We start from the raw sequence: 12,500 nt of genomic DNA, 5'->3' as shown, positions 1-12,500 counted from the left end.
TGACCGAGACACATTGTATCGAAGCAGTTGAGCAACAATGTATCTATACTGTCCCGATACGGTTGCTCAGCAACTGTTCAACATTCCAGATTTGCTGCTCCACAGTTTAACAACTGTTGCGAAACAGTCGCGAAACACGAGCGATTTTATCTAGCGACTGTTGGGAAACACTCGAGAAACAATGGCTCCAATTTGTATCTGAGTTGCTGATTATTTGCACTGCTAGGTCTTCGTCGAGACCAGACTGCACACAACTACCCACAAACAGAGAGTGGCATTTAACGCCTTGGTCAGTCCAAGCATCTATTTTTTTTTCCAAATTTTGAACCTGGAAAAATGCTACTAGCCTAAAACAACAAAAATAAACAACAATCCTGGGGTGGAAACAGAATTCACGAAGATACAATGACACAGTTCAGTGCTGACAGAGAAAAATAGTCCCCTTTCACGCAGCTGTGTCGACTGACCTAGTTCAGTGCCGTGAGAAGCATAGTATATGTATTTTCAATATACAACACAGCACGTAATGTCAGGAGTTAGATGACTTCAATGAATGTGCTATCAGAGGAAGGTGCTTCTCAGTTTACTCTGCATGTTTCTGACCATATTTTTTGTCTATAGTATATTTTTAATATTTGAGGACATAATGAGAATGCTAGATAGTCACAGAGTCCAGCTGCACTTTATAGTAGTTAGAATTGATGCTAATATAGTGGCGGAGTAAGTTGACAGCACATTTATTCAAAAATTATTGCTTGCCATTATGTGTTATTTTCAAAATACAAAAGACGAAGGTTTCTGAAAGCACTAAGCTATGCAAGTCAATACTGTTGTGTGAGAGGTATTTTTTCATCATTGTTATTACTCTGCCAGCACTTCGTTATATGTCACGATAGGCCTATCAAGATGCATTTTTTTCTAATTTATCAGACTTTTTCCTCTTTCATGCTAGTGCACCACCTCTTTAGTTATACGATGTCTAGTCTGCAATATACACAAGATTTCACTTGCCTTTATAACACAGATATGCCTATTAAGATCCATTTTTTTCCTAATTTATCAGACTTTTTCCTCTCCTGCAAGTGCACCACTTCCTTACGTATGCAGTGTCTAGTCTGCAACATACAAAAGATTTCACAATGTTATAATAACATAGATTTAATAAATTCTTGGCACGTTTATTTACCTGTATAGACGATCGCACACACCAATCCAACAGCCTAGCACAAGTCTGCAGTATACACAAGATTTCACTTGCCTTTATAACACAGATATGCCTATTAAGATCAATTTTTTTCCTAATTTATCAGACTTTTTCCTCTTTCCTGCAAATGCACCACTTCCTTAAGTATGCAGTGTCTAGTCTGCAACATACAAAAGATTTCACAATGTTACAATAACATAGATTTAATACATTCTTGGCACGTTTCTTTACCTGTATAGACGATCGCACACACCAATCCAACAGCCTAGCACAAGTCAGCTGACGACTCACCAATGGCCAACAGATGGTAATGAGTAGTGTTGTGTTTCCCATATCCAGTCGGAAATGCAGAAAGGGGAAGGCTAGGTCAGTAGCAACTCGAGGAGGTGCCATGGCGTCTGATCCTATATTTGGACAAAAGCACATGGTGTTTATTTTGATGACGTCACAAAAGTTACGGATGCTTTGTGAATAAGATCGATCATTTTGGTCTTTTCAGTTTTCAAAAAGGATGGAAAATAATGATTTTAATGGTTATATTTTCATTGAATATCAAAATAGCCCTGTGGTATGTTATGACACCTCGAGTTGCTACTGATCTAGCCTTCCAAAACAGACAAACGCAAAATGATGTTTCGGAACTCTCGAACAACCACTGCGAAACAGATTTGGATTCTTGTTCAGATACATGTTTATATAATCATGTATATATATGTGTGTGTGTGTTTGTGTATAATTATGTATGTATATGTATCTCTCTCTCTCTCTCTCTCTCTCTCTCTCTATATATATATATATATATATATTTATATATATATATATATATATATTTATATATATACACATACACATACACACACACACACACACACACACACACACACACACATATATATATATATATATATATATATATATATATATATATATATATATATATATGTATGTATATATATATGCATAGGTATAGATATATATATACATATATATATATATATATATATATATATATATATATATAATTTATATATATATATAAATTTTTCACCTGCGCTTCAGGTGAGGATATTCGCACCTTTACAGAAAAGAATTTATTTCCACATGCAAAGCCCTCGACCACACCTGTCTGTCAGTTCCTAATGTATGGGTTGCGTGACTGTTATCTCTAACTACTTCTACGAGGTCGATAACCGTCAAAAACAAATTACTTTTCCTAGGAATCTCTATTGTCGGTTAACTTATTAGGATAGGCATTGTCTAGGTATCGAATTTCTCTTTGGATTTGTCGTGCAAGTATTTTTTTTCGTTTAGGAACTTTGTCCTTTCAAGAATTTATTGAGGAAAAAAAATGGCGGTCATTGATTTAGCAGATTCTTCTGACTCAAAATATCTAGTTAAGGGCAGTTCTCGTGGTTTCTTTTTTGTTTAGACTTAGTCGATGTTTATCTATCTGTGCATTCATATTAATTATTATATTTCTTATTTACGAGTAAGTAGAAAAAGAAAATATCACAGTACCATAGGATTGAACATGGCTCGTCACCGGAAACTTAAGAATTTATCATCCGCATTTTAGTTCCTGTAAGCCTTCCGCATTCTGGGAAATTTAAAGAGTGCCACGGTTTGCCGGGGACCTTCGTCATGCAAAGCCAGAGTGGAACAGGTGGTGCCACTCCTGCACGTGGGCGCTAATTGAAGGGAGTTTGCGCACCGACAACCAATTGCGCGTTATTGGAAACTCGGAAGCGAGGCGATAGTGACCTTTTCAGAACGGCGACCTGTGTCTGGTTTATACAGATCTCTGTTTCGTGTGAATAATGATACTGCTAATCACGTTTTATTTGTTATTAAGAACGAATTTCAAATCGACCTCCGTGCGTGGCTGGTGACTCATACTCGGTTAGGATAACACTCTTCGCAATAGAAGAAAAATCGGCGAATAATACAATAATCAAAGAAAATCGGTAAAAACGCTGTGTATAATAAGTATAACATAAGACCGAATGGAGAAACAGCAGGATATATAGATGTACATAAAAAGGCGGGCCCGTTATCCTCACCGTGTATGTTGTTTACGTGAGAAGCGAGGAGACGAGAGGTAGTGACAGTCAATTCCTTATTTTTCTTCCTTATTTCTAATGGAGAAGCTAATCTCACACCTTCATTACCCCACAGTCACACTTTTTTAATAGCCTAGAAGCCCTCGAAGCGAAAATATCGTCGAATATCGCCTCGTGAAGACCGAAAATCGCGAGAGAATAGCGAGTGGCGTCGAAGGAGCGGGAACAGGAGGGAAGACTTCGGCCTTTATCGTACTGCAAAATATCGCTGTGTTTGTTTGTCTGCGTTTGTTTGTGTCTGTCTGGCTCCTGGGAGTTGGTAGTCTGGCGGACTCGGTCATCGCTGTTGCTATTTCTGCAAGAATGACATAGTGGGGGAGTGAATAAATTGCAAATAGCGTAAACTTAACATTTCCAGGCGCAATTTTTTACTTCTTTCCTCTCCTCTTAAACTATAAACTCACCTTATTTTAAGTTTTGTGTCCCTTATTTACCTTCTTCGTGTTCTCTAACGCAATCCTACATATAGGATACGTCGCATTTACCCATCGATTTCTTAATAATTTGCGTCCTTTGTTGATTAACCTGTTGATGTGTGAATTACTAACTTCTGATTTTTAGATTCTTGGAGGTTTCGGAGTCCTTGTCGAATATCAATGGATTTTTCGGTATATTAATAAGGAATTTTATCAACAGTTCTCTTTTTATGTCTTATTAAGGTTATGATTTCGTTGCGCATTCGAAGACCAGAAACCCAGCAGATCCTAGCGAATGGTAGGCCTATGTGGCAGTCTTCGACCCCCCGTAAACTTGTGCAGCGTTGTGGAGTATTACTTAGATAAGTAATGTCATCATACTTGGAAGTCTTATGACTGTTTTAATTTTTCTCTTTTGTTTTACATCTACTCTATACTGGTAATACAGAATCGAGTCGCTTCTTTTTTTCCGATTATTTACTGTAAAATCTTAACTGTTGTAAAGTTCGTCAAAAAGTGTGATTTAGAAACAAGTTTTACCCTGCATATAATTAGCATTGTCGAAAATGTCTGTGTGAAATTATTTATACAAGGAAACTGGTGCAATGACTGGAACAAAGCCTCATCCAGTAAGTATTTAGATTTTATATTCTAATCTAATATCTGTTTTCATTAATTTGTTAAAAATTGACTTCTGTATATCCATGAGGAAGTAGTGATTTTAGGGATACACAGCAATGAGCTATCTCACGTCAAAGAATAGACTAAAACGTGTTCAGACTGAAAAGAAAAACATTTCAGTGATTATTTTATACCAGGTGAATGTTTAAAGTCTTACTAATCCATTGGTAAGAATATCATGCAACGAATTGGTTGCGTCACTTGAATTATCCCAGACTAGCTATCCAGAAGTAATGAATATAGCTTCATATTACTCTCTCGTGGTAATTTAGTGATCCGAACAGTTCGGCATTCCAACTATGTATTGTTTTAATCCAGGGAGTACCTTATATTTTTTCACAAAACTTCTGTAATGTTTTCATTACTTTTGCAGTCAGTACATGTTCATTAACAGTGGACAAGCCAAAAGAAATTAGGCACAGTGTTGTCAGCCAGTAATTCACTGTGTAACAGGTTGTTAAAGGATGCTTGTTGTTCAGATTCAGGTATGAAATGTAGGCCTATTATAGCTCTATGGCATGAGTATTGTGAACAAAATGAGAATGAGATTGCTACTGAAATTAGTGGTGTGAGGTGTTCGCCTGTACTGTACTATATCCCGTTTATTTCTTATTCCACCATAACATCATCAAAGAAAATTGTCACAGAAGTATTAGTTTTCTATAGTGACAAATATTATCATTTATACTCAGTCTTTATAATGTCCCAGGTAAATCCATTCGAGATGGGTAAAGTTGCAGTTAAACATTGTTGATGCTGTGAAGTATTAGTGCATGCATCACTGTACCTGGGCAATTCGTTGATGGTCTCGTGAGGTGTTATCATGGCTGCTGGAAAGTGGGTTTATACTAAAATTATGCTTTGGTAAATTTTGTGAATGGGTTATTTTTATGTCTTTGTTGCAAAGAATTTGGGGTTAATCTTTCAAGATATGGATGCATTAAGTTAAGGCTGAATTGGAGATGATATTCTTGAAGAGGACAAAAAGTTGGCGTTAATCTTTATGGTATGGATGCGCTACGCTAATATTCCTGTAGAAGAGGAGAAGTTGTAGTTGGTGGTACAAGAAACAATCTGCAGACATGAACAGTAACGCCACAAATGAGAGAAAAAACATTGCGGAGAGCGCCACTCAACTGCTCAGTGCTGCAGAGATTCAGCCTTATCTTGCTGTACATACCAAGTGAAAACATTGTTTCCTTTTGGGTGTTGGCAGGCAGAGACCCCCATCAACCCTCCTCTTAGGCAGTGCCTGGAGGGTACGCCTAGTCATCGCTATTTAGGATGTTGAATTATGTGACATGGAGTTGAGTGCATCCATACTGTAAGGAATTACCAAAGTCAGTCGTCGGTAGAAGAAATAATCTTCATACATGAATGATTACAATACAAAAAAGGAAAAAAGTTGGTGGAAAAAGCTGCTCAACACAGTGCTCTCGAGTTTCTGCTCCCCTTGGGCAGTACAGCCAGTCACGGCAACATAAATTCTAGAAAAAAATTCTGTGACATGGAGTAGGGGCCTCATTTTCTTGGGAGTGTATTAGTATTGTAAAGAATTACCAAATTTGGTATAGCTACAAGGTTATTTGCTCTGAGATAGCATTCCCTGATGCATTGTACCATTATCATCTTTATATGATAAGTCTGTAAATATTTTGAAAGATGCAAACTAGTCCTCTTTTTCTCTATCATTAAGATATTTCAAGTACAAGTCGCCCTTTTTCATGTGGACAAGCATAATTGATTCTAAGATTAGATTGAACTTGACGTGGCATTTCCTTCATGATACATCATCCAAAGATGCAGATAAGTATGTGTTTGATGAGTTAGTTATTGTTAATATCATGTTCATATATTGCAGTATAGTGAAGGTGATTCAGTAGCTGTAAACTAACATTAGTTTCCACTATTGTCAGCAGTTAACTCAATATAGTACTTTTTTCTAGGGTGTTAACTATTGCTGTTCAGGAGGTAGTCATTGAACATGAGAATTTTTTGTTAGAATGAGTGAAATGTTTTGTATTGAAGGCAGAGCAATTGCCTGGTATTTATTGATGTATCAAGTCATTATGTAGCTTCAGTTCTATCACAGTTAAGATATAAAGTCCCTCAAAATATTTCAACTATATTTGTTACAAGGAAGAGTTAGTATTATATTTTTTATAGGGTTTGAAGCAGGATTATGTATTGGGGTTAGATATATTTCTCAGGGGTTGCTGCATCACGCAACAATTTGCAGTATCATGCAAGAATCAGCAAGTTTACTGAGAATTGCATTGTCACTTGTCTATGTGCTAAATGATGCAACATGATGCAGTGATCCATAACGTGTCCAGCAATCTAGTCCAGTTCAGTTAGAAAATCTTTTAGAAAAGGATAAATAGTGTAATATTCTTACACGCTAGTGGTAGGGATAGAAATTGTCAATTATCGACTTGAAGGTACAAGGTTTCGGTGAAGACGGCACGGTGAGAAGGGTAGTTCCTAAACCTTCTAGTATTATGCACTAAGACCGAAATATTCGAAATACCAAAACATTCAAAGTTTCGAGTAGCTACTGGATACTTTGCTGTGAAAAATTATGAACTTGTATTTACACTTAACCTCAATAACAAAATGAACTTGTCATTTAGGTTTATCACTTCTTTATTTTTTTCTCTCTCTCTCTCTCCTTTCTTTTCTTTCATTTTTTTTTTGTTCTTTCTGTTTTTCTTTCTTTTTCTTTTCTTTTTCTTTTTCTTTTTCTTTTTCTTTTCTTTTTCTTTTCCTTTTCTTTTCTTTTTCTTTTCTTTTCTTTTCTTTTCTTTTCCTTTTTTTCCTTTTCTTTTCTTTTTCTTTTCTTTTCAAAGTACATTTATTCTCTACTACAATCTTTGTGTGGAATAACATATACAGTAATTTTTGTAAAAATGATTTATATTCAGCATATTCATAATTAAACATGGCATATATAATTATCTGCACTATTTAAGAGTAACCATGAAAAGCTTCATTAAACTTAATAGCTTAATTTCACATTCATATATTTAGCTGATTTATTTTTCCATGTAATCCTCTGTATATTTTAACTAGAAATTACATCTTGGTGTTCATTAGACTAAAAAGTCGAGATTCAAGGTTTCGGTATTCTATCCCTTGGTGTATTTTTGGTATTTTTTCAGTACTGCTGTTAATTTTAGATTAAATCTGTATTATTTAGCATTTTATTTATTTATTTTAGGGAGCCTGTTGTGTGTTTATGGCTAAATAATGTATTCCGTTGAAGCCTTGTAGTAAAGAGGAAAGGGCAATGCTAGTCTCGAGAGATGGAATGTTAAAATATTAAGAAGATAAATAACAGTGAAATGGCACAGTCATTAATGCTGGCAAATATCTCCTTCTAGAATGAGTTGCTAGCCGAGGCTTAAAGTTTACTCAGGGTAAACAACAGCGGCAGTATTCCCCCCGTTATATGAAGACATCAGGCAAAAATGGTAAAGAAATGTCATTGCCTAGTCACGCTAGCCAAACCGTAGGGTGATGAAGTAGCATCAACCTGCACCACATGTCCCCACGGTAATTGGCCACCAAATTGTGCGTCTACATTTATTAGAGTCATAACTAAGTCGTAACTCCTCTCACCTGTTGCTCTTGTACCAGTCTTGTCTGGTATTTCATAAGCTGACTTGTTTTTCGTAAGTAACCTTAGCGCACTGAATGCTTAAACTTATTTTGCTGAAAGTTGAGTCATTCCTGCAACAGTTCCCCCCTCCCCCCTAACCCACCCCCACCCCAATAGGTTATACTTGAGTTGATCAGTGATAAGACTTGTTTCTGAAAGATCTTTCTCTCTTTCTCCCTCTTCCTTTCTCTCCCTTTCCTTTCCTTTCCTTTCCTTTCCTCTCCTTCCCTTTCCTTGCTTCCCTCTCCTTCCCTTTCCTTTCCCCTTTCCCTTCCCTTCCTTCCCTTTCCCCCTTTCCCTTCCTCTCCTCTCCTCTCTTCTCTTTGCCTCTCCTCTCCTCTCCTCTCCCCTCCCCTCCCCTCCTCTCCTCTCCTCTCCTCTCCTCTCCTCTCCTCTCCTCTCCTCTCCTCTTCTCTCCTCTCCTCTCCTCTCCTCTCCTCTCCTCTCCTCTCCTCTCCTCTCCTCTCCCCTCCCCTCCCCTCCCCTCCCCTCCCCTCCCCTCTCCTCTCCTCTCCTCTCCTCTCCTCTCAGCCCCTCTCCTCTCCTCTCCTCTCTTCCCCTCTCCTCTCCTCTCCTCTCCTCTCCTCTCCTCTGCCCTCTCCTCTCCTCTGCCCTCTCCTCTCCTCTGCCCTCTCCTCTCCTCTCCTCTCCTCTCCTCTCCTCTCCTCTCCTCTCCTCTCCTCTCCTCCATTTCCTCCTCTTCCTCCTAATCCTTTGCCTCCTCCTCCTCCTCCCCTCAAATATGAATGAAAATGAGGATAGATTCCCACGAATATATAAATAAAACTCACATCAAATCATTTTTCCATAGAATAAATTGAAACTATGCACTACATGTACCAAGAAGTGAAGATTATACATAATATTTTAGGGTGCATAACGGGTGGGAGGAGGATAAGACATAGGGGATGGCTGCATGCGATATGCCATACTGCACCAGAATTACTACTTTGCACTCACTGTTTCTTTCACAAGAAGATAGGGGCAGGAGAATGCGAATGATTGGCATGAAAGAGCCAACAATGAGAGCGAGGTTATTGGCGGGGAGGAGGATGTTGAGAGTGTGGCTGAAGGAAAATAACTAGCGGCATCAGCTTTTGACAGGCCTTCCATGATTGTGGAGAATTAGGACTACACAAATATTTTACAACTATCCATGATCATAGTAAATAGAACTTAAGGGAGTGAGTGTCGAAATCATTTGTTTGTATTGATAATGAGATGATCTTATTACCTTATTCATTTTTTAACCATGACAAGTTGAACATTACCTTTCTTTCAAATAATTACCAGCATCACTGAATACTTTCTTATTTGTCAAGCATGGTTAATGTTCAAAGCAGCCATGGATGCTGGGTTGCCCTTTTCAACAAACTATTTTTTTTCCCCCATGTACAGTATAAGAACATTGGTTTTAGAACATTTCATATGTGTCAAATTATTTTTTCATCCACCATGTTTTCTTGGGGGGTTGGGGCAGCTGCTGTGCCCTCTTAAACACGGGACATCATTTTCCCTCCAACAGCTGATGCCAAAAAATTGAAGCCTTCAAAAGAAGTATATGAAATATTTTGTGATTAACAATGTTTATGAACATGATATCATATCGTTCAGGATGACCGGTGAAAAATGGATGTGACTTTTAAGTGCACCACTTAGATATACCCCATCAGCACAAATCATTATCAGACTTTATTTTTTCTCCCCATTACAGAACTTCTTGGAGAAAAACGAGGAAAGTACAATATTTTACTGCTTACTCATCACTTGCATTCATATAGATCTATCCGTCGAAAAGGTCACCTACATTTTCGTTTCTTTTTACCTTGTAAAATGATAAGGTGAATGTATTCCTCCACTCTATGGATTTTGGTTCAGACCTGTTTTCAGAAGCGAACTGAAGTGCATGATTTTTGTTTTATTGAGTCCGGTAAAGGATAATGTCTTACATGGCACCTGGCCCTCAAGGTCCTGTTACACGCACAGCATTCGTGCACGTCGGGCTCGGAAATATATTGGAAGAAAATTCGTGAGATGGTACTGATGTTGCAATAGATTTTGGGTTTTGGTTGTTTTTATCACCTGAAAGGGAATTGAATAATGTCTTGTGATTCTAGTTATTGAATATCAGGGTGATTTGCTTTATTCTGCTGTGTTTAGCCAGCAGAGAGCTAGTATATAGAAGCAAAAATTTTCTCCAACAAGAGGCATATGTGTAGTAGTACTTTACCCAGCCATTCTTATATTAACACTTTACTGAAGTGCACGATTATAGGCATCGTGGAAAGCCTACCCTTCATGATGGGCACATGTATATGCGTCATGACTCACTCTAGCGAGCAAGAGACAGGACTAGCCGTACACAGCAAACACACTGCCAGAAAGGCTAGACGGCTGTCAGTAATCGCCAGACTTAGTGCCACAGATAATTCTGGCACCATCAGTGTTGGGATAAAGGGTGCACCATGACATGGCTATTGATACCGCAGCTGAAGTGTAAGATTATATTTTAGGGGACATATCTCTCTTTTCTTGATGTTTTTGGCTAATGGAATAGTTACCAAGATTATGGGGATGGAAAGCTATTTTTGTGTGTCTTGGCCCTTGTCCGTCCATGCGTCGTTTGTCAAGGTTATACGGTCATTCATTACTGTTTGGGAGCATTTGTGTTCGATATGTATGTTTTGTTCACCTTATGGTTTTTGTTTAGCCTGTTTGTTCCTCGTTTGTGGATGGTTTGACTGGTTTTAGAAGCTTGTCAGAATACCAGAACTACTCAGTTGTTTGTGCAGACCACATATGGCAGCTTGGAAGATGAGAGGCATTGTGATTTTGTGTTATTCTTGACTTCCTTTGTCACCGATTCTAGCAATCCCATGTTTCATCTGAGGGGAACATGTTTGTAAGGTTCTGAAACTGTCAAAATTTGAAGAGAATATAGGTCTTTGCAAAACCCCTTGACCTAACCTTGCAACGCTTCCAAGGAAATGGGTAAATCGTGTGAAAGAATTCACAATATTTTTTTTCGTTGAAGGTTTAAAATCATAACTGATAACGGAAGCTGGTGCTCTGTCATCAATTCATCACGTTTCTCTCTTTCAGATTTTTACTTACTCGTAACACCCATATAAGGCTCTGCAACTTTAACAGGGACGGCTACAAAGTGCAAATTGTGGCATGTGAGGTATGCCGGGTCGTGCCAGATGACAACAGATTAAAGTTCGGTTTTGCTTTGAGGAAATCGAATGAATGGTCTATGAACATATGAATTGTGGTCAGAGAACAAACAGAGAGCAGTGCTTCCTCTGTAATCTTTTGTAGTACTGCAATTCATGGCTAATGAGTGATACCACAAGTAGCATGGAGTTTTATTTTGGTTCCATCATGGGAGGACACAACATTTCCTGACCATGTAGGAGAATGTGTGGATGAGCAAGTGAGTAAGAGAAAGTAAAAGTGAGAGTGAGTGTGATATGTGTGTATACTTTACAACCACACCAAGGAATCCACAAGTGTTCAAGTAATGACGTGTGAACATATATATATATATATATATATATATATATATATATATATATATATATATATATATATATATATATATATATATACATATATATATATATACATATATATATATACATATATATATACATATATATATATATATACATATATATATATATATATATATATATATATATATATATATATATATATATATATACATATATATATATATATATATATATATATATATATATATATATATATATATATATATATATATATATATATATATATATATATATATATATATATATATATATATATATATATATATATATATATATATATATATATATATATATATATATATATATATATATATATATATATATATATATATAAATATATATATATATATATATATATATACATATATATATATATATATATATATAAATATATATATATATATATATACATATATATATATATATATATATATATACATATATATATATATATATATATATATATATATATATATATATATATATATATATATATATATATATATATATATATATATATACACACACACACGTGTGTGCATCGTACCTATGCACATATCAAGATACAGAATTTGGATTCAGCAAGCATTTCCTCCCTCTCTCTCTCTGTATTCTATTACTAACTAAATATTGTTTTTTATTTATAATGATTCTTACATTTGCATCACATGGAAGTCCTCGACAGTTCCACTTTTGGGATACATGAACCAGCAAATTTTACATTGATGCTTGGTTGGAGGAACGAGTAAACCAGGTCTTACTAATAACCACTTCTTTAGCCTACATCTGTTCGACTATGCTGCTCCTCCAGAGGATCCTGAAAGATTTAATGCTACTTTT

The 12,500-nt window shown here is 36.4% G+C and overlaps 1 protein-coding gene across 2 annotated transcripts in view; it reads left to right on the top strand.

The window, feature by feature from the left end:
• The first annotated feature begins 2,880 nt into the window (after positions 1–2,880).
• LOC113800411 (uncharacterized protein DDB_G0283697) overlaps positions 2,881–12,500 on the top strand; it is a 43,557-nt gene continuing 33,937 nt past the window's right edge. Inside the window, exon 1 of one of the 2 annotated variants that reach the window (XM_070118732.1) lies at positions 2,881–4,369. Coding sequence is in view for 1 of the 2 variants with exons in the window: in XM_027351178.2 (XP_027206979.2) it covers positions 3,232–3,302 (71 nt within the window). In the remaining variant the exon portion in view is untranslated. The remainder of the gene's footprint in view (positions 4,370–12,500) is intronic. The other variant, XM_027351178.2, reaches the window with a different exon arrangement.

Source organism: Penaeus vannamei, chromosome 42 (assembly GCF_042767895.1).
Source record: "Penaeus vannamei isolate JL-2024 chromosome 42, ASM4276789v1, whole genome shotgun sequence".
Taxonomy (NCBI): Eukaryota; Metazoa; Arthropoda; class Malacostraca; order Decapoda; family Penaeidae; genus Penaeus; species Penaeus vannamei.
The sequence above is the reverse complement of the archived record's forward strand: the minus strand, read 5'-3'. Positions and strand labels throughout refer to the sequence as shown.